The sequence below is a fragment of the Protopterus annectens genome, chromosome 2.part0 (genome assembly GCF_019279795.1).
Source record: "Protopterus annectens isolate FY-2018-M chromosome 2.part0, PAN1.0, whole genome shotgun sequence".
NCBI lineage: Eukaryota > Metazoa > Chordata > Ceratodontiformes > Protopteridae > Protopterus > Protopterus annectens.
In genome coordinates, this window is record NC_056728.1 from 490,640,587 (window position 1) to 490,664,995 (window position 24,409).

The 24,409-nt window shown below is 37.7% G+C and overlaps 1 protein-coding gene across 1 annotated transcript in view; it reads right to left on the minus strand.

The window, feature by feature from the left end:
- The window catches only part of AGTPBP1 (ATP/GTP binding carboxypeptidase 1), a 2,804,614-nt gene that overhangs the window by 1,818,025 nt on the left and 962,180 nt on the right, over positions 1–24,409 (minus strand). Inside the window, exon 10 of the mRNA XM_044060898.1 lies at positions 21,993–22,005. Within this exon, the coding sequence (XP_043916833.1) occupies positions 21,993–22,005 (13 nt within the window). The remainder of the gene's footprint in view (positions 1–21,992; positions 22,006–24,409) is intronic.

A 24,409-nucleotide genomic window follows, 5' to 3' on the forward strand; every position in this document is an offset into this window, starting at 1 on the left:
AACAAAGGCTCTGTTAGACTAGGTTTGTCAGTAGGAAGAAATAACCCAGGAACTGTTAGATCAGGGATTTCCATTTTAAAGAATAAAATAGACCTAGAAATGATGTTTCATTTATGCATACATTTTAGAAAAGCAGAAAGAATTACCTTCGTGGCTATGCAGGAGATAAGTTTCTCAAGAGAAGATTGCAGACAGTTCTTGTTCTGTCCTTTTCTCAAGGGAAGAATCAAGAGATAAGGTAATGGCCAGGCACCTGTGAGGCTACAAAACAAGTAGTAGCCTGAGAACCAAAGTTAGGGGTGTGAATGTAGTCTACACAGGAAAATTACTGGGCTGAAAGGATACAATCTGTGGTGTACAGGATAGCAAGGCAGTCAAGTCTGATGCAAGACTTGTTCAGATGTAAGACTGGTTTAAATGAAATTATTATATTCATGCTATATGTACATTTCTGGCTATGCTAATTTGAATATGCTGCTATAACACTAACATCTGCTGCTTCTATTGGATGTTACACACTGAAATAAAACCTTTTAAAGGAAACGAAAACTCAGATTTTTTTATAGGAACCAACAGAAAAAGAAGAGTAAAACAATTGTGGATGATCAGCAGTAAGTTACTGCAAGAAAGGGCCAGTAGAAAGGATGCCACAGAATTACTTTCCTGCTTTTAAGAGAAAGTTAGAAAAACATCAAACAGAATCTTTGTCTGCAGCAAATAAAGTAAAGGAAGTACACAGATGCCAGCAGGTATCTGAACTGCTGGAACTGAACACTTAAGATGAGGAACTCTAAAGTCAGTGCAACTGTGAGTGTGTGTCACAGCAAAATACTGCTCACCTCAGTAGGAGACCAAGCAGTCTAGACAGACCTGTGATGCAACAAACATCCCAGGAGACCATTAAGATTTCGAGGTTCTTAAAAAGGCATGCAGTTGTTGAATCTGCAACAAAACATGCTGACATAAATACAGAAATTAAAAAGCCACAAAGTGAAGACAATACAATCAAAAGATAAAACTGACTTAGAAATGAAATGCTGTTTGAAGTCAGGGTGATGAAGGGACAAAGGACTGAAAACAGACTGGGAAAAATGAAACAAACAGTACACTGAATTGTGAATAAGGCTTCTAACTGTTGTAAATGGGTGTGATAACAGAAAGCTAAGATAGTTTTGTAGATACAACAGCTTTTACAACATTAAAATGATATATTCAAAACTATTATGAGATTAATTATTTTGAATAATGTATGAGAAAGAGAAGGGGAGGTCTTTTTCTGACAATGCTTAGAAAGGTTTTCCTTTTAATACAAACGAGTGCTACTTTGGGAAGAGTTTTACAATAAGATAAAGGGTAGTATTCATAGTCATTATACTTAACTGCAGCGGGTATTTGCGTGAGCAGCAAACAAGTGCAGCTTGTGCATGATCCAGAGACAATAAGAGTTAAAGCAAACCGGTTAGAGACAGTTTAAGACAAAACTTACACAAATAGGCATTTTAATTAAAAATGTGTGAAAACATCTACCGCTGTGTCATGGAAATAAGATGCTCTTCTTGCCTTTACTTGATTCCTAGTATCTTTGGTTATAAGTGAATTTATGTCTTTTTATCCACTTTGCAATCCGTGAAGGTGTTTGCTTTTGCTCCAGCCTTGCTGTGTCTTGCTGTGAGCTGCTTGTTTTGAATGCACCTAAATCCAGTGAGTGAAGAAGAGCTCACAGACCTAAGAGATGAAGACATAGCAAAAGGATAACTCACTTCAGCTTTCCAGAGCAGGAATTATTGTACAGGGATACAGTACAGGCTTGGGTGAGTTAGTGTGGCCCACAAATGGGAACTGGGGGATCTGTGGAAACCAAGTTATGCATAGGCCCCAATAGCTTCTGCCTCAGTGATTCTGCAGCAGCTCTTCAGAGTCTTTGCCGCATGTGGATTAGCATATCTATTTCCTAGTGTACCACTGGACCAAGCTAGTACCATGCATGCCTTCTACAGAATGGCATGCTTTCCTGAGATGCTGGTGTGACAGATTGTACTTGTTTTGTTATAAAGACTGCTTTTGAATCATTGGGGGGGAGTACCAGAACCAGAAGAGCTACAATTCCCATCAACTTCCATGTAGTTTGTGATGCATCAGGGTGCATCACCATTCTGACAGTGCTCATGATTCTGGCATTTGGCACACAAGCTCACTCTATCATCTCTTCCTGAACTGTAGCATTTGTCATGGTTACCTAGTTGGTGAAAGCAAACTATTCTAAAGTTGTTAACCATTGTTATTTCTCTACCTATATAGTGGCATAAAAAGTATTAGACAATCACCCCTATTTTGTGGTGTGGCCCCTCCTTGCTTTGTTTTCCAGGTGACAGGGACTACACACTGAATCCCTGACTAATGACACCAGCCAATAACTCTAAGAGAGCTGCTGAGGAACACTAACAGCTCTTTATACCAGACAAAGGACAGTGAATGAGTGTTTATCATGCACAAAGCCTGTTGCCATTGCCTGGAAGAGTCGGTGATGGTGGTGAGGAGGGGGTATTCTTCAGTATGAGCCTCTAACTGTAGACAGGTTGTTTACCACCTGCCGCATTATGCATAACATGATCATGTGTCTGTCTTGTCCACAACTGCCACAGCCAATGACTTTCGTACTGCATCTCCCTCTAGCATTTGTGCCATCACTGACAACAGCAATGGTGGCCAGCTGATGACAGTAGCATGACAAGCCCTCTGACAAACTGCTGCGACATTAACTGTGTAACACTGACAAGTTACAACAATAACTCCTAACACATTCAATGTTACTTGTGGGTTATGCTGAATGGTACAAAGTCAACTTACAGTGCATCTCAGACATGTCTCTGTCTATACATCATAATTAAAAGTTTGCTTTCAGAAGGAATTCGCCATCACCACTTGTACAGTGTTGAGTGGTCAGAGGCAAAAGTGCTTGTTATACTGTCAGACCTTAATTTATGAGCACAAGAGCAGGTGTTATGAAAAATGCTTGAGGCTGCACCATCAGTTATTTCACTGGAGTGTGACTTGCCGAATTTGTATTTACCTGCTAAAAGAAAGGTATCTGGTTTTCAGTAATGAAATATGTCACAGCTGCTGCTTTTTTTTTTTTTTAACCTCATTTCCTTTCTTCCAGGTACAAGAAATAACTGCAGCATTTGTCTTGCATCCAAAGTGACTTCTTGGTGAGTATGTTGTGCATTAGTGGTGGTTCTAGAGATCATGACCAAGTGCTGGCATGTGAGCTTGATGGTGAATCACTCCAATGACGGGATCTACTGGATGCAGGGGAACCTCTTGATACTGACCCAACAGTGCTGTGGGACCTACTCCTTGACTAAAATATTTTAGCATGTGATGTGCAAGTCTGACAAGGCCTGATTGCCTTCTTCAGGGAATCTACATGATTGCCTGCAGCACTGTCTTGGGACACATGGTGCCCGGCCTACTCATCCACCACACATACAGATACTCCTTCATCCACTTCCAGCTGTGTTCCTTAGTAGTGTGCATATGGGAGGCTGATATGGATGTGGATAATACAAATTTAGACCACTATGGCATCGTTCCTGGATTTAACCATTACTGTGGAATGATTAACCACCATTCGACTCAACAGATGCGGACATGCACTACTTTCAGAATATAAGATATACAGTCTACAGAACCGGCAGCCTAAATTAAAAGATTTGCTCTCACTCTGGAAGACTGTATTTTGATTTTGTTATACTTGTGTTTAAGAAATTCAGTTGCTGGGGGAAACAGAAGTTTTAGAATGGCTAGAAACCTAAAACTAAAAAACACAGCACAAGTAAGTCTGGGTTCTTTTATGTGTTATATCCTTTGTTAGCCAGAGTTGAAGAGAAATTTCAAAATAGAGCAGAATGGAAATAAATGAATGTGAAAAAGATGGCTGGTCAGACAAAGGATTTTGTAATGGAATGTTAAAGGAATGGCAGAACCTGCTAAAACAAATAAATTGCTAAAATTTATAAGGAAAAATAAACCACATCTGGTACAGTTTCAAGAGACATTTAGAGCAGGCAAACCACAGCAAGCTAGTAAGAATGGGATTCAGGGAAGGGTGATGGGCAAATTATTAAGGAACAAGAAGAGGGGGGGCATTTTCTAATAACTAAAGTGGCCTGCTTAGTAACAGAGGCAGAGAAATCTGGTAAGGCAGCAAGATATCTATTGGCATGAATCTCTTGGACTGACAAAATAATAACTTTTAGCAACATGTATATTTCCCCAAGACTAGAACAGAATGAATTAAAGAAAATGTTAAGAAAAGTAATCCTTTTGTACGGTATCTTACACATGAGGGGATCTGGAACATAGTTACTACCCACTGCATGTCTCGGGAGGGCAAAAAAGACCACAGATTATGAAGGAAGGTAAGCATACATTAAAATATTTGGATTTGTGGTTGTTGCAAAAGTGGACATGAGTACACTTTCCATTCTTACAGATATGGTGGAGACTGGTCTAAGCTGGATAGAATGCATGTTTCTATGATGAATGACTTTGAAGTAATGCCTCTAATTGTCATGTTACATTCAGCACGGACTTTACAGCTGTCTAGACCTGAATGCCAAGGAGGCATACACTGGCATTTTCCAACACACCCACTTTAAGTAGAGTCCGTTAAGAAGTGGGAAAGGACAAATTATTGAACTTACTGAAGCAACTGAGCAACTCCACAGACAATATAGCTGGGAACTGGGAAAGGCCAAAAGGGAACTAAGATAATATTAAAATCAAAGGAAATAATGGAGAATGGTAACAGTGCCAAGTGCAAATTAAAAAAGCTGCAAATTAAGAAGGGGCATCTGAGTGAAGGACAAAGAGTGAAAGAGAAAGTGCAGAAGAAAAAGTTAAAATAAATGAATACTTAGACTGGCTGAACAAGAAGAGTGGCAGTGAGGTAAGGATATTTTGAAAATATACCCAGAAGGCAGAAGTGCTTGGCACAGATGTTAAGACAACAGAAGGTAAAAAAAAAGGGCTGAATCGCACACAAACAACAACTAGAAACCCTAAAAGAATACAATAAGTTTTAAGGACTTCTATAAAACATATAACATTGCGGCAGATAAACAAGAGGATACCAGGTCCAACATAAAGAAATATCTCAATAAATTGGCTATACCTATAACAATGACTGAGCAGGCCGAGGCGATATTAGGCCCGATAATGACAATAGAAATTAAAATACAGATACAGAAGTGGAAAGGAAGGGAAATCTTCAGGGGGAGGGGAATGGTATACAATTTTGTAAACATGATGCAATGGTTAGTAGAAACTTGGTGCATTCTTTTCAATCAACTGATTATGAAAGTAAAGATGACTGCATCCTGGAGAAGAGTGACAGCTTCTATGCTAAAAGAAGGGTAAGGTCCCACTTACCCTTCATCCTACCAACAAATGTCGGTCCTAAACAAAGACTATAAATTATTTACGGGGATACTGACAACCTGAATGACAAAGATATTACCTGATCTAACAGATTCAGATGAAGGTGAGATCTTGGAGGTTAAAGAAATATGCACTTCCAAAATTATTTTGCTACAACAAGATGCTGAGGATAAAGGAAATCCGTTAGTGACCATCAACCTTGATGCAGGAAAGGTGGCAGATATGCAGAAAGTTGGACCTTGTATAGACTTTATAAACTGCAGGTCCAGAATATAACGTGGAGTTTCTCCACAATCCCTGGTTCCTGTACTGCACTTCTGCTGGAGTTGCACTGAGTCCTAGTGGCTCTGTGGAAAAAGAAGCAACTATATTGGCATTTTTATCTTTAAATGGAATGTAAGAGGTAGACTGTTTTGTTAGCTTATAAGTGAGTGGCTTTTGCTCCTTTAACAAAAATAAGTCTATATATATATTTTTTTTATCAAGACAGACAGTGGTAAGGTTACCAAAAATCTGACAGAAAACCAGAAGGAGAAAGGCCTTCAAAGTACATTGCCACCACAACATTCCAAGATCCATGCAAATGTAATGGCAAGGTCCAGTGTTCAACATCAACACCAATAAAGACTTCATAATGGGTCAATTTGCAGGGTAATCAGAAAGTATAAAAAAACTGGGATATGACTATCAGAACACAACAGGGTATGACATGGAAACACAAGTTTTCTGCCTCTGTTTGCCTTGCATATAGAACTACAAACAAGACTTTCACAAATTAGGGGGTACAACTGGTCAGGAAAACAGGTAAAAACTGTATTACTTACAGATGTACTATTTCATCTCCCTAACCCAGAATATAATAGACTATCTTTCACCTTCAGTCAGGATGCTGACTAGATGGTCAAGTTTGAGACTGGCATCCTGACTGGCACCTAGTGGCTTGTTTTTCCCCTGTTCTGTCAATCCCCCCTCAACACCCCATGCACAACAGACCCTGCAGTGACTCATCCCTGTGGATGGCAAAATGTTTCTACAAGGCCCTAGGCTGTAACCTCACCACCCCTGATGGGTGATGTGGAACACACACAGGTGATGCAAGTGCTTGCTACTCCTTCCCCAAGTGTACGTATATACTGCTACCCACACTATAACCATCAGCTTGGCAGGCTAAGTACACATTGCCTGTCCATGCTTTTTTACAGAGTCCAACAGACTTCCACCTGTTGACTATAAATGCAAACTGTGATCTTAACTACCACTCTCCCACTCTCCATCAACAAGCCAGCAGTGACTGTCTCACTCCATTACCCAGCGCCTCTAGAAGCTAAGGCACAACTCCAATTTATGTTGTTGGGTTTGCAGTCAGGGCTTCCCTCCCAGCCATGGGGATGGCCATCCCACCAAGGGAATGTTTCTCTAGTTTGTAGAGTTTCGTGTAAATATTGTCCATAGTCCATATTAAAACTTCTATGCCTTGGTAAGATGAGCTCTAACTCTGACCAGTAAGAGTTTAATGTACTTTTTATAGCAAGAGACAATAAGATTGGCCTTTAGATAAAAGTTGTCTAGTTAGAGGCAAGCCTTTTTTTCCCTTTCTTGAAGTAGAAAAATAGCACAATTGCTTGAGAACATCCATTCTCTCCTTTACTATGGTGTACCAAAACAAGCTATTGGTACTCACCAGGTTCTCAGTACCCAAAATCTTTTTGCTCTTACATGCAACTTGCCAAAAACTGAGCTGTCTTATGCTGATATTAAGAAATTTCTCTTTAGGCCTTAAATGGCTCTGAGGTAAAAGCCTGAAATACAAACCCTCAGAAGTACAAAGCTACATCATCAGATGCACTTACAACACTAACAGTGGACACATAGCTAGAGCACCTGAGCCCAAAAAGTTCCTGCCACTAAACATAGGTAAGGTGCTAGTCGTGCACGACTCCACTGTGAGTTGCACAAGCCACTAGAGTGAGCAAGGAAAGGGCGACTGTGTTCTCAGGCACTAGGGTACAACAAGGTGTTTAGGGCATTGAAGTCCCTTCGCCCCAGGTATGCATGGGACATGGTCATTCTTCATATAAGAGTAAATGAGTTGTGACACACACATCCTAAGAGTATGTGAAAAGGGACTTGTGCATACAAGGCTGGCTGGCATGGTTTACTACCATCTAGACAGCATGGCTTCCCTATTTCCCCTTTCACGACATTCTTGAATCTGGCTACACGTGAATTCTGCAATCTCTTAAGGTTACAAGGAGTTTTACTTCTTTAACTGCTCCTGCTGTTGCACTGAATCATTCTTAGATAAACCTCTAAATATACACTGAATCCAAGAATTCTAACGGTCTGCTCCCCATTTTATATTTTACTCAAGTTCTACGACATCATGATCTGAATGAAGTTGTTCAACTTGTTGATATTACATTGTATTCTTAACTTAGATATACAGTGATAAAGCAGGGTTCTAACAATTTGGAACTAGTTTGTTATGCTGCAATAGTGCATGCCACTAAACTCTTCTCTCTCTATTCATTTCTTGACAGTTGCTCTCCTCTCCCTAAATTTGGTTGGCTTCTCCTGCATTCTTAGTTGTCTCACACTACTTTTGCTTCCTTCTCTGCTCTTTCTCATATTCTCAAAGCCCCTTATTTAGGCGGACATATCTTAATGATTCATATTTTGATCTACCATTTGCTTACTGTCTTGGCAAAGCTAGCTTTACTGATGGGTTTTGGAGTCCGAGTCAGGGCACTAGCCCCACTCCACTCGACCACACTGTGTGGCTTTGCTATGCTCTTCACCCTTCCCAATTCCCATTCCCATCCATCCCAGATATTGTTTAATTTATACTTACTTAAGCCACCCCCTTTACACAACTCCCAAGTACTATATTCTACCTTATTTACTTTCCACAATTTTCTTTCTAGTTCTACTACCAATGTTCTTCTGCCTGACCCACTGCTCACCTTATTCTTCGCTATATCTACTTGCTCTCCCACTCTAAATACTTTTAGCATCTTTCTTGCTGCAAATGAACCTGCTTCAAAATTAACAGATTCTCAATGCCGTCATCAGTGACGGATTTAGACACTGGTGCAGGGGTACATGACACCCCTTTTTAAAGCTATTGATCGTGGGCAAGAAAATGCTCCACCACAGTATTTTTTTTTTTTGAAATTGGAAAAATGTACTGCCAAAATGGTACATGTTCTGATTTCAACTTACTTTACTGTTTCAGTGAAACTTTCACCGAAACATTTCATTTGAGCTGTTTGTGGAAAAGAAAATGCATTGACTGCTCTGTATTGAAAATGGAAAATGTACCAGCAAAGCGTACATTTTTCAGTTTCAACTTACATTTTCATTGAAACGTGCATCGGAGATGCGACTGGAGGTTGCAGTCAGGTGATCTACATGACAATCACCAATTGCTCCTCCAACTGCATCTCTGTTGTAGTAGAGTTAGACATGTTACGTTTGATAGTGGATTTCAAGGCTTGTGAGAAACTAAATTTATCAGACAGTCCAGAATCCTGGAGTGCGAAAAGTTTTTCCAGACTCAAGGTTAGCATTCGGCTGAGTGATCAGACAGTAGAGTTGACCAATAAGGTCATTTTTTTCTGAAGCTTTAGGACTTGAAAGCGCCAAAGTGGTACAACTGAGACTCTCACTTAAGCTAACTGCTTTGGCGCCTTCAAGCCCTACAACTGAGCACTAGTCATTAGCATCATCTGGTAATGGCTTTCCTTGACTTTGCTATTTATGTGTGAGTTGTATGCAGCTGCTGTATTCTACTTTTTTGAACATCCAAGCTGTTTGCTAGTGAGACAGCTGGGGCATTGCAACTTTTACATTTTGTGCTGTAATGGTTTATTATCGACTTATCTGCCTTATATGTTGGGGGTGTAATGCTATTTCATTTGGGCCAACTTAGTAAAAATACAAAAACGATAACTGGAACAGCAACCAAAGACCAAAAATGACGATTCAGTTCCAATAAGGCAGTATACTCAGCTGTAGTGTCTCAAGCACCACTATACATACACAAGTCAGTCCACCAAGGTAGCAGCAAAAATGTTTTAATAAAACAAATTAAATACACGATGAGCGCTTTCATCTATCCATATAGACTTCCTCAGAACACCATCCATTTTAAAATGCACAACTTATATACACACACACACACCTCAGTGTAATCACTTAATTAGATACAATCAGTTATTTAAAAAGTTAACCCTATAACTGCTACCTCTAGTGTGTCAAACCCGTTAAACATCTGACACATATATCCCATTCTACATATATAGTGCTCATGTTTAATATGCATGTTAACAAATACAACTTCCTAAAATCCATGTTGTTTTTTTAAAAAAAATGTACACATGCAAGAAATAATTACATATCAGTCATTGCAAGCTGAAGTCATAAGTGTCAGCATAGTATCTCTAATACAAAAATAAACATGATAAGAAATTCCAAAACTATTGTTAAAAAAGAATGTACCTTAAATTCTATTATTGTCCAACATAGGCTTAATACAAATGTACTCATTTAGACCAGGAAACACAGTGGCATTTAGTTTTATTTGCCACCATACCTCTCTCTCTCCTAATTTTTTCTTTACATTCCCCCCTCTGGCATTAATTTGTACTATTTCTAATATCCCAAATGTAAACTTGTCACAAGTTTTACTAGTCATCAAATGTTTACTTAATGCATTTTTTTCGTCTCCCTTTTTAATGCAGTAATAATGATCGTATATCCTATTACGGAGACATCTCTCCGTTTTTCCTACATAGTAACAAGTGCAGTGTGTGCAGGTAGCTAAATATACTAAACAGGATGTTCTACAATTTCCTTTCATGAATTTTATATTTGTAGAATTGGTATCCTGCAAAACTAGTGTATTTCTGCCATCAATGTACCTGCACTGGTTACAATTACCACATTTGTGTGTACCTTTCATATCTTGCTGACCTTCTGATCTGTTATTTTTCTTTTCAAATTCCATCTTTAGATTGCTTGCATTGCTATATACAAATGTAGGCCTATTTCCCATTACTTCTAAAATATCCTTATCCACACCAAATATATTCCAGTGCTTCTCCATAATGGCCTTAATGTCATTAATATTATACCCATACTCTAATATACATGCTCCTGTATATTTTGGCATTACGGCCTGGTTGACCACAATCTGGGCCAAAACTTCCTCTTTTTTACCCAGAATGGCCTGATATTTAATGTTTCTATTACTAATAACATAATGTTTTAAATCAGTAATCAAACTGTCAGGGTACCCCCTAACTCTAAACATATTACCAATAAAGTCCAATTCCATTGCCAAGTCAGATATATTAGAGGTCATTCTAGCCGCTCTTACAAATTGACCTTTAATAATACTTTTTTTCTGTTTGTAGGAGTGGCAGCTGTTAAAATGCAGGTACGAGTTACTAAAAGTCTCTTTTCTATGAATCTTTGATGTAAATCTCTCATTCCCAACAGTTATCTCAGTGTCTAAGTAAGATATTGTTTCATTACTCATACTAATGGTAAATTGTAAATAGTCACACCTACTGTTCAAGTACACTATAAACTCAGCTAATTTCACTCCCTTTCCAAATCAAGAACAGGTCATCCAGGAATCTGGTATATAAATCTATGAATTTCCACCATTCACTATTAAATATATGTTCTTTCTCCCAGTCAAGCAAAAATAAATTGGCAAATATGGGGGCGCAAGCTGCCCCCATCGCAACCCCCTTACATTGCCTATAGTATTCTCCTTCGAAGTACACATAGTTGTATTTTAATACTATATCAGTAAATTCCAAAATTAGATTTTTTCTGTCTTCGTCAATGACTCCCAGTTCATCCATACTATTACTAAACCTGTTTAAACCTTCCTCTAAGGGAATACTTGAGAATAAGTCTACCACATCAATGGTTACCAAAATAATACCAGATTTACATAGATCAGGTGTCAATCGTCTCAAAAAATCCCAAGAGTCCTTTAATAAATGGTGAACTCTGTCGTAACTAGATTTTAACCATTTATCCACAACCTTACCAAACACAAAAGTTTTAGACTTATTCCCTGAGATAATTGGACGGAACGGAGGATCTAGAACATTTTTGTGCACTTTCGGTATACCTACAATGGTACATATAATGGGGTCATTGATTTTTAAGTAGTTATACATATCTAAATCTATTCTCTCTTCTATGAGCAAGTCCTCTAGGACCAAATCAATTTTATGGTATCCGATGTTGACTTCATTAATAGAAGAGATATCATAATTCCCTGAGTTAATTAAAATCATATTAATCTTATTGTTGTACTCAGTAGTACTATATAACACTGTTCCCCCACCCTTATCAGGCTTCATGATTCGTATTTTATTGTTGCACTTCAAATCATTCAATAATTTATATTGGTCATAATTGAGATTGTACGTTATCTTGTTCTTTTTGCAAATGTTAGAATAAGCATACATATCATCTATGACCAGTTTCTCATAAATAGCCAATAAACTATTAAGGGGGGGAGTGTAGGTACTTCTAACTCTGAATTCACTGTTTTTAAAGGACTTGTTCCTGTATAACAGTTCCAAATTCAATTTTCTAATATATTTTTTAAAATCTATAATACTTCCAACTACATTGAATTTTCTGTATGGGATGAACTTCATCCCTTTTGCAAACAGTTCAAAATGTTCTTTTTTAATAACAATATTAGTGTAGTTAAAGATATTATATTCCCCAAAACTATAGTGCACCTCATTATGCTTTAAAATGTTCTGTCCAACCTCCTTCCCGGTTGTCTCGAACTGACATGTGGTTGTCTTTCTTTTTGTTCCCTCCACCTGTAAGTACTTGTGTCCTTCCGTCCTTCTTGTTGCCACCGTTTGACTCCCTCTTCTAAAAAATTCTCATTTCTATTCTGATGAATATCAAACCTAGCATTGGTATATCCATTTTTGTAATATACAGACTGTTTTCCAAAAAAATCACCCTCATGTGACTTAATCCCATTCCTAACAGTCCTATTGCTTTTGTGGGGAACTTTGTTGTTCCTATTTTCCCACTTATAAGCTTCTTTATTGGCATATTGATCCCTATCTCTCAGCATTTTTTTACATTTTCTTTCAAACTGCTTGTCAATAATTTTTTCTACCCAGTCAAACTGGCTATTATATAATGTCTCCATTTCATCAAACAATAAGTCACTAGTAATTTTCTCATTTAAAGCTTCCACTTCAGTTAACAATTTACATACTTTTTTGTCATTGCAAGAAATTATGAATTTCATAAATTCCATTCCAAAATTGTTAAACATTCTGTTACATTCATCAATATTGTCATTTAAATCAATACCAATAGGAACTTTAAAAAAATGAAGTCCCATAGGGACAATATGAGTGTCCATACATTGTTTTAAATAACTATTGTCTAATTGTATACTCTTCAATAACTTTAATTTACTGCCAAAGCTCAATACATTCTTTTAATGTTGCATCATTATTTCTGTTAAATTTACCCTTGTTACAGTTACTGTTAATGTTAAAGTCCACTTCATTTGATAGATATTTCTGAATGTCTCTCCCCACTTTACGTTTTGAGACATTGCCATGATTTACAGTACCTGTAATGGCTCCATTAGAAGCCATAGCATAAGTTCTTTTAGGCACAATACGTTTCGGTTTAGCTCCTAAATCCTGGAAAACGACCTCCGATCCGATAGTTCCTTGACTGACATTGTTATCAACCCCATTTTCAACTTTGTCTCCGGATCCATGAGAGGCTCGTCGGAACGCTTCCCTTTCATGACTGTTAGCTCTGGCTTCAACAAAACTCGCGCGCTTCTCCTCTCTCCTCAGGGCGCGCGATGATGTCATGGCGTGACCAGCACCATAGGTAGGCTCCCCTTGAGTCAGTAGCTCAATCAGTCTTGTTAGTTCGCCCTTAACGACCGCCATCTCGGACTGTAATTTGTATATCTCATCCCGCCTGGGTGAGAAAAGAGATGGCATTTCATCCAGCGAGTCCATACTGCCAGCGTTTCACCAACCAAGTAAAAATACAAAAACGATAACTGGAACAGCAACCAAAGACCAAAAATGACGATTCAGTTCCAATAAGGCAGTATACTCAGCTGTAGTGTCTCAAGCACCACTATACATACACAAGTCAGTCCACCAAGGTAGCAGCAAAAATGTTTTAATAAAACAAATTAAATACACGATGAGCGCTTTCATCTATCCATATAGACTTCCTCAGAACACCATCCATTTTAAAATGCACAACTTATATACACACACACACACCTCAGTGTAATCACTTAATTAGATACAATTAGTTATTTAAAAAGTTAACCCTATAACTGCTACCTCTAGTGTGTCAAACCAGTTAAACATCTGACATATATCCCATTCTACATATATAGTGCTCATGTTTAATATGCATGTTAACAAATACAACTTCCTAAAATCCATGTTGTTTTTTTAAAAGAAATGTACACATGCAAGAAATAATTAAATATCAGTCATTGCAAGCTGAAGTCATAAGTGTCAGCATAGTATCTCTAATACAAAAATAAACAAATAAACATGATAAGAAATTCCAAAACTATTGTTAAAAAAGAATGTACCTTAAATTCTATTATTGTCCAACATAGGCTTAATAGAAATGTAGTCATTTAGACCAGGAAACACAGTGGCATTTAGTTTTATTTGCCACCATACCTCTCTCTCTCCTAATTTTTTCTTTACATTCCCCCCTCTGTCATTAATTTGTACTATTTCTAATATCCCAAATGTAAACTTGTCACAAGTTTTACTAGTCATCAAATGTTTACTTAATGCATTTTTTTCGTCTCCCTTTTTAATGCAGTAATAATGATCGTATATCCTATTACGGAGACATCTCTCCGTTTTTCCTACATAGTAACAAGTGCAGTGTGTGCAGGTAGCTAAATATACTAAACAGGATGTTCTACAATTTCCTTTCATGAATTTTATATTTGTAGAATTGGTATCCTGCAAAACTAGTGTATTTCTGCCATCAATGTACCTGCACTGGTTACAATTACCACATTTGTGTGTACCTTTCATATCTTGCTGACCTTCTGATCTCTTATTTTTCTTTTCAAATTCCATCTTTAGATTGCTTGCATTGCTATATACAAATGTAGGCCTATTTCCCATTACTTCTAAAATATCCTTATCCACACCAAATATATTCCAGTGCTTCTCCATAATGGCCTTAATGCCTTAATGAAAAAAATGCATTAAGTAAACATTTGATGACTAGTAAAACTTGTGACAAGTTTACATTTGGGATATTAGAAATAGTACAAATTAATGCCAGAGGGGGGAATGTAAAGAAAAAATTAGGAGAGAGAGGTATGGTGGCAAATAAAACTAAATGCCACTGTGTTTCCTGGTCTAAATGAGTACATTTCTATTAAGCCTATGTTGGACAATAATAGAATTTAAGGTACATTCTTTTTTAACAATAGTTTTGGAATTTCTTGTCATCATGTTTATTTGTTTATTTTTGTATTAGAGATACTATGCTGACACTTATGACTTCAGCTTGCAATGACTGATATTTAATTATTTCTTGCATGTGTACATTTTTTTAAAAAAAACAACATGGATTTTAGGAAGTTGTATTTGTTAACATGCATATTAAACATGAGCACTATATATGTAGAATGGGATATATGTGTCAGATGTTTAACTGGTTTGATACACTAGAGGTAGCAGTTATAGGGTTAACTTTTTAAATAACTGATTTTATCTAATTAAGTGATTACATTGAGTTGTGTGTGTGTATATAAATTGTGCATTTTAAAATGGATGGTGTTCTGAGGAAGTCTATAAGGATAGATGAAAGCGCTCAACGTGTATTTAATTTGTTTTATTACAACATTTTTGCTGCTACCTTGGTGGACTGACTTGTGTATGTATAGTGGTGCTTGAGACACTACAGCTGAGTATACTGCCTTATTGGAACTGAATAGTCATTTTTGGTATTTGGGCCAACTTCTTAACACTTGGTGAAACTGAAGTAGTACTCTAAGCCCTTTAACTAAGTGTGTTTGTGCATTTTTAAGGAGATCTGGCTTATAGTTTAGTTGCTGCAGGTACAAAACCTTGGTATTACCTACCTAAGTGAGCACATGCTTGCATGACTCTAGTACTGTAGGGGTTGCAAAAACAAAAATGCTTTAGAATGCAGATGCAGGGTGTAGTGGGGGATTCCTTTACTGGTTTTATAAAAGTGGAGTACTTGTAAGTATACCTGTCAACTGCACCATCTTATGCAAAATGTTCCTCATGCTTAAACTTAAAATTCCATGTTCCACAAACTTCCACTTTGGAAGCTTAAATCACACATTCATTCTTAATTTTTTTTCAAACAAATATCTATGGTAAATTACACTGACTTGTATGACTTCATCAAAAGAACTTTCTAAAAGTATAATGTTGCACCTGTTATCCCAGCTGTGAGCTGCCGAGATGAAGTTGCTAGTGAAAGTGTTAAACATTTTTCCCATTTGTTCCAAGAATAAAAGGTAGAGTTGCCCATTCTGGCAAATGAAGGCAGACAGCTGTGCTTGTTAGAAGAGTTGCCCTGAGTAAAATGTGTTTCTCATTTTCCATTCTTATGGCTGTTGGTTAATGGTGATATTGTTTGACTCTGCCTTTGCCTTTTTTAATAACTATAATACCGAGGCACCTGTTAGGGTCCAGTGTAAATGCCAGGAAAGGAAGGAGGGAGGGAGGGAGGTCGATGTATGCGCTGTGCTGCAAAATAACACAGATGGAACTAGTTGTGAATTCTGAAAGGCTTTACCCGTCCTAAAGATCCACATCACACTGTTTCAGGACTGAGCATTCATAGACTAAAAATTTACTTTGCACTTCTTCGAGTTATCTATTGCAGCAAAATTATAATGTTGGAGACCCTTTTTACTGCACACATTTTTTTTTCGTAAAAAGATAAAGTAATGTTGATGTCATGAAGAAAAATATTGTGCGACTTGATATCATGATAGAAAATGCTCTGTGAATCCCATAGTTGTGTATGTAAGTGGATGGTGGCAAGTAAACTTCTCAGTGTTGTGCTTTAATGGTCATTATTGCAGTTTTTTGTTGGATACATTGAAGTTTACAGCTACAGCAGTACTTTAAAATGTGTTTGCAAAACCAGTGAATAGTGCATACGGATCAGATAAGATGTCAGTATACACAACTTTTTGTTGAGAGAGAGTATTGTTTTTGCAGTCTGCTTGCAGTTCAAAATGCAGCAGGGTGTATAAAAAATATTCACACAACTTTACATATAAAAATACATTAAAATAAATAATGTCTTGTAGAGCAAAAAAGATTACTAGATAGAATCAAGAAGGAAGGGAAGATCCCCCCACCCCCAAGTCTGTTACTGGTAACTCCTACTGCATGAAACAATACCGGCCTTTTTGGTCTTTTAGCTCCTAAATCCTGGAAAACGACCGCCGATCCGATAGTTCCTTGACTGACATTGTTATCAACCCCATTTTCAACTTTGTCTCCGGATCCATGAGAGGCTCGTGGCGCTTCCTTTCATGATGGTTAGCTCTGGCTTCAACAAAGTCGCTTCTCTCCCCCAGGGGGGATGATGTCATGGCGTGACCAGCACCATAGCTGGGGTCCCCTTGAGTCAGTAGCTCAATGAGTCTTGTTAGTTCCCTTACGACCGCCATCTCGGACTGTAATTTGTATATCTCATCCCGCCTGGGTGAGAAAAGAGATGGCATTTCATCCAGCGAGTCCATACTGCCAACGTTTCACCAACCAAGTAAAAAATACAAAAACGATAACTGGAACAGCAGCCTAATAACAAAAGTCACGATTCAGTTCCAATAAGGCAGTATACTCGGACTGTAGTGTCACAAACACCACTATACATACACAAGTCAGTCCACCAAGGTAGCAGCAAAAATGTTTTAATAAAACAAATTGAATACACGTTGAGCGCTTTCATCTATCATATAGACTTCCTCAGAACACCATCCATTTTAAAATGCACAACTTATATACACACACACACCTCATTGTAATCACTTAATTAGATAAAATCAGTTATTTAAAAAGTTAACCCTATAACTGCTACCTCTAGTGTGTCAAACCAGTTAAACATCTGACACATATATCCCATTCTACATATATAGTGCTCATGTTTAATATGCATGTTAACAAATACAACTTCCTAAAATCCATGTTGTTTTTTTAAAAAAAATGTACACATGCAAGAAATAATTAAATATCAGTCATTGCAAGCTGAAGTCATAAGTGTCAGCATAGTATCTCTAATACAAAAATAAACAAATAAACATGATGACAAGAAATTCCAAAACTATTGTTAAAAAAGAATGTACCTTAAATTCTATTATTGTCCAACATAGGCTTAATAGAAATGTACTCATTTAGACCAGGAAACACAGTGGCATTTAGTTTTATTTGCCACCATACCTCTCTCTCTCCTAATTTTTTCTTTACATTCCCCCCTCTGGCATTAATTTGTACTATTTCTAATATCCCAAATGTAAACTTGTCACAAGTTTTACTAGTCATCAAATGTTTACTTAATGCATTTTTTTCGTCTCCCTTTTTAATGCAGTAATAATGATCGTATATCCTATTACGGAGACATCTCTCCGTTTTTCCTACATAGTAACAAGTGCAGTGTGTGCAGGTAGCTAAATATACTAAACAGGATGTTCTACAATTTCCTTTCATGAATTTTATATTTGTAGAATTGGTATCCTGCAAAACTAGTGTATTTCTGCCATCAATGTACCTGCACTGGTTACAATTACCACATTTGTGTGTACCTTTCATATCTTGCTGACCTTCTGATCTGTTATTTTTCTTTTCAAATTCCATCTTTAGATTGCTTGCATTGCTATATACAAATGTAGGCCTATTTCCCATTACTTCTAAAATATCCTTATCCACACCAAATATATTCCAGTGCTTCTCCATAATGGCCTTAATGTCTTAATGAAAAAAATGCATTAAGTAAACATTTGATGACTAGTAAAACTTGTGATAAGTTTATATTTGGGATATTAGAAATTGTACAAATTAATGCCAGAGGGGGGAATGTAAAGAAAAAATTAGGAGAGAGAGAGGTATGGTGGCAAATAAAACTAAATGCCACTGTGTTTCCTGGTCTAAATGAGTACATTTCTATTAAGCCTATGTTGGACAATAATAGACTATAAGGTACATTCCTTTTTTTAAAAATAGTTTTGTAATTCCTAGTCATCATGTTTTTTAGTTTATTCTTGTATTAGAGATACTTTGCTGATACTTATGACTTCAGCTTGCAATGACTGATATTTAATTATTTCTTGCATGTGTACATTTTTTTTAAAAAAACAACATGGATTTTAGGAAGTTGTATTTGTTAACATGCATATTAAACATGAGCACTATATATGTAGAATGGGATATATGTGTCAAATGTTTAACTGGTTTGACACACTAGAGGTAGCAGTTATAGGGTTAACTTTTTAAATAACTGATTTTATCTAATTAAGTGATTACATTGAGGTGTGTGTGTGTATATAAGTTGTGCATTTTAAAATGGATGGTGTTCTGAGGAAGTCTATAAGGATAGATGAAAGCGCTCAACGTGTATTTAATTTGTTTTATTAAAACATTTTTGCTGCTACCTTGGTGGACTGACTTGTGTATGTATAGTGGTGCTTGAGACACTACAGCTGAGTATACTGCCTTATTGGAACTGAATCGTCATTTTTGGTATTTGGGCCAACTTCTTAACACTTGGTGAAACTGAAGTAGTACTCTAAGCCCTTTAACTAAGTGTGTGTGTGCATTTTTAAGGAGATCTGGCTTATAGTTTAGTTGCTGCAGGTACAAAACCTTGGTATTACCTACCAAAGTGAGCACATGCTTGCATGACTTCAGTAATGTAGGGGTTGCAAAAATAAAAATGGTTTAGAATGCAGATGCAGGGTGTAGTGGGGGATTCCTTTACTGGTTTTATAAAACTGACTAGTAAGTATACCTGTCAACTGCACCTTCTTATGCAAAATGTTCCTCATGCTTAAACTTAAAATTCCATGTTCCACAAACTTCCACTTTGGAAGCTTAAATCACACATTAATTCTTAAATTTTTTTTCAAACAACTATCTATGGTAAATTACACTGACTTATATGACTTCATCAAAAGAACTTTCCAAAAGTATAACGTGGCACCTGTTATCCCAGCTGTGAGCTTCCGAGTTGAAGTTGCTAGTAAAAGTGTTAAACATATTTCCCATTTGTTCCAAGAATAAAAGGTAGAGTTGCCCATTCTGGCAAATGAAGGCTGACAGCTGTGCTTGTTAGAAGAGTTGCCCTGAGTAAAATGTGTTTCTCATTTTCCATTCTTATGGCTGTTGGTTAATGGTGATATTGTTTGACTCTGCCTTTGCCTTTTTTAATAACTATAACACCGAGGCACCTGTTAGGGTCCAGTGTAAATGCCAGGAAAGGAAGGAGGGAGGGAGGGAGGGAGGTCGATGTATGCGCTGTGCTGCAAAATAACACAGATGGAACTAGTTGTGTATTCTGAAAGGCTTTACCCGTCCTAAAGATCCACATCACACTGTTTCAGGACTGAGCATTCATAGACTAAAAATTTACTTTGCACTTCTTCGAGTTATCTATTGCAGCAAAATTATAATGTTGGAGACCCTTTTTACTGCACACATTTTTTTTTCGTAAAAAGATAAAGTAATGTTGATGTCATGAAGAAAAATATTGTGCGACTTGATATCATGATAGAAAATGCTCTGTGAATCCCATAGTTGTGTATGTAAGTGGATGGTGGCAAGTAAACTTCTCAGTGTTGTGCTTTAATGGTCATTATTGCAGTTTTTTGTTGGATACATTGAAGTTTACAGCTACAGTAGTACTTTAAAATGTGTTTGCAAAACCAGTGAATAGTGCATACGGATCAGATAAGATGTCAGTATACACAACTTTTTGTTGAGAGAGAGTATCGTTTTTGCAGTCTGCTTGCAGTTCAAAATGCAGCAGGGTGTATACAAAATATTCACACAACTTTACATATAAAAATACATTAAAATAAATAATGTCTTGTAGAGCAAAAAAAGATTACTAGCATTTCTTAGGGGAACTTCCAAGCTAAGGCACCTTTACGCTGACACCAAGACTCCATACTCTTTCACTTCCTTCAAGTCTGTTACTGGCGGGTAACTCATCCCTAGCTTGAATTGTTACACAAACTCAACGGCTAACATATAACTTTACTGGGTGAAGACTCTCAGCGGCAGTGGTTTCGAAATGCAGGAGTCCATCAGAGGGCATGTCGGACCCTTGTCCGGGGATCAGACGAGGAACTGGTGCCCATGGCTACCACAGTAGCTCGAAAAGCTACATAAGGTAATTTTGTATTTCAGTCAGAAGGAATCTGGAACCATCAATGTCATCTAAGGTTGCGAGACCATAGTTGGTTGGAATGTAAATGTCTTCTGGCTATTTTCTTGGTACACCATTATTTTAAAGGTAAATAAACAGTAAATGCACTAGTTGCCACCTATGGTAGCAGGTCTTTGCTCTATCTGAACTTTAACATGCAGGTATTATACAATCCTCTTCTGGGACAGCTATCTACCAGCCAATTTTTTCAGAATAAAGACAATAACGTCCATTCCCCAGGACAGGGCTGTAAGGGGGAAACAAGCATTTGTTTAAAAATGAGACAGTCCTAACATGGCGTTCTGGCTGAGGCATAATATCTTGAAGCTAGGCTACACTCGTAGCCACAGAAATTTGTGGGACCTTTTACGAACAAATTGGCAAAAAAGAAACATTATTTGATTTATATAAATTCCTGTAGCTTTGGCTGGAACATCAATTGCCGTCTTTCTGTAACTTCTCCAAGATAATACCACCGCTTGCACAGTCTGAGTTTAATGTTGGCTGTCTTTACAGTGCATAAAGGACCCAGTGCAACATTAAGCTAAGGTGCGTAACAGTGGGGACACAGGATGTGCAAAATACAAATGCAAAGGGGTTTTACATCGGGTATTACAAAACAAAGTAGCTGTAGTTGTCAGAAATCATAACTGGTGGTTTAAACATTATGCGAGTCCCTACAGTTTCAAAACTGGAATCATGCGCAGATGAATTTTAACTAAATGAGAGAAAAGCAAAATATGGTAAGAAAATGTGGAGTTTTGCACCTTATTGTTGGGTCCAGACTTCCTCAGTCTCAGCTGCTCTTAGATCTTTTCCTCCAGTGCAGAATGCCTTATTTTGATGTTAATATATTATGCTGTGAGTGCAATAAACTGATAAGTGGATACCAGCCAGAGTTATCATCCAAAATATTCAAGATGGTTAGGAAAACAACATGAATACATCCACAGCAGCATCATATACTGCAATCAGGTGAAAGTAAATTTTGGATTTCAATGCTCTATTTTCTCGAGATAACGCATTTGAAGTGTGGGGCGACAAGGCACATGGGAGGTCCTTCTGCACAGGCCAACCCTTCCAGAAAGCCTTCCATTGTACTTTCTCCTAGAACAGCCTTTTGATGGGCCCCAGTAGTGATCAAAAGCTCTGATTAACCAGGAAGAAAGGACTAATCCTGAACCTGTTTACATGGGCTAAAACAAATAAAACTTTAATATCCAAGTGCTTTCACCTCTAATGACATTTTATCAACTATAAAATACAATAAAACACAACCAATAAATCAAACCATGTAATTTCAATGCCAGTTTTAAAGGCGCTATCACTAATCAAGTGAACGTGGCGAGATCTGGGGAAACTGTCATCTGGGATTAATGACACATAGTGAAAAACAATTGACTGATGGTCTGCACAGGGGCATATTTCATTTTATTAACAAGATCACCTCCTCTCAAATCTTTAACAATAAGTTGTAACATAAAATGAAATGTATGTGAGCTACCCTGCACATTATGGTTAGCTAAAGGATTAGAAATGGTACTGAGCCCACTTTTCGTGTCACTCTGTAACAATTCCCATTAGCATTCTAATTAACGTGTGCCGATCCAGATGGATACCCATAAGTTTATTGCTTCATGATAGGCATTTGGAAAAAGGCCTTCAGCAGCCATACAGCCCAGGATTACATATGTAAGGAGGGGCAACATTCTGATATGAAATAATGTTAGCAATTTCCGTATCCCCAATTTTAATCGATATCATGTTCCATCACTGGATTCTCTAAACTTTTAGAAAAATGCATACAACAACAACTTCTTCATTCGGAAGTGCCTGTCTTTGAAAATCAGCTGTAGATACTTCCAATAATAAACTGGCACCCTTAGAATTTAGACCTATCAGGCCATGTCACAGTACTATGTTGCCCTTCTCTCCTTCCTTGAAACTATTAATAAAGCCAGGGATTCTGGCCTTCTTGTTTCCACCCTACTACTTGACCTTTCTAAAGCCTTCGACAATATCTCTCATAACCTGCTTCTAACTAAACTATCTAAACTTAACCTAACCCCTTCCTCCTTGAATTGGTTCTCAAGCTACTTATCTAACCGATATCAAGCAGTAAAGTGGAAAAAGGCCACCTCCTCATTTCTTAATACCCCAACCGGAGTTCCCCAAGGTTCCATATTAGGCCTCTCCTTTTAACATATTTATAAATGATTTCCAGAACTCTATTCCTTTCTCAAATATCATCCAATATGCAGATGATTCAACTATCATCTGCTCTGCCACATCTACCCCTGTACTCTTAAAACTTACTCAAGAAGCTTTTTCAACCACTGAGCAATGGATGAAAAGAAACCACCTTGTATTAAATGCCTCTAAAACCAAATTGATGGTTTTTACTCCCTCTAAAACTACCTCATTTAACTTTAACTCCTTCACTATCACCAGCCAAAACAATACACCTTTGGAACTGGTATCAGAGACCAAATTACTTGGGGTCCAAATTGATAACCAGCTTAAATTCCATTCCCACTTACAACTAAACATCAAAAAAACACATCAAAAACTAGGCATGCTCTATTGACAAAATCATTACCTAACCCCTGCAACTAAAGTAACTCTCTCTACTTCCTTTTTTATTCCCTCCCTTCTCTATGGAACTCCTCTTCTCACTAAAGTACAGTTTTGTACCTACCATAAATGTAGATGTCCGAGAGGTATGCATCTGCAGTCCTAACAAATGGGTTGTCCTGCCTCAGGCAGCCCTTCGGTCGGCCGGATTCCAAAGTCTGGGTCTGGCCTCGGCTGATGTCGCACTTCACCCGACATCATAGCTGCAGTTCAGCGGGTATAAAGGCATCAGCCGACGCCATTTTCCTCAGTGTTTCTTGCCCCAGATGCCAGGTGCCCTCTAGGAAGGCTAAATTTGGATAAATGCAAATGTTTCCAAACAATAGAGAGCAAATAGAAATAAACATGTATATACATATATACAAACAAATACACCATAATAGATTCCCCCAGCTAGCTACAAGATGGGCAAATACCCTAGGAGTACCACAGAGGGAAGGAGGGTGGGTAATCCTGACTGCAGATGCATACCTCTCGGACATCTACATTTATGGTAGGTACAAAACTGTACTATGTCCTTCAAGGATGCATCTGCAGTCCTAACAAATGGGTAGAATACCATAGCCAAACTGGGGGAGGAGGCACTAAGGAGGCAATAAGAGTTTATGGTGTAGTTAAGATCCCTTGCAAAACAGCAGTGGCAAAACCTGCTCGGGATCTGGAGTATAAAGGTAGATTATAATGCATGGCAAATGTATGCACGGAGCTCCAAGTAGCAGCCTCTAAAATGTCTTCTGTAGCCACTCCTCGTAAGAAAGCTGTAGTAGTGGCTGTAGCCCTCCCTTGTGGAGTGAGGTCTGATATTTTCTGGAGTTGCCTTTCCATGAAAAGA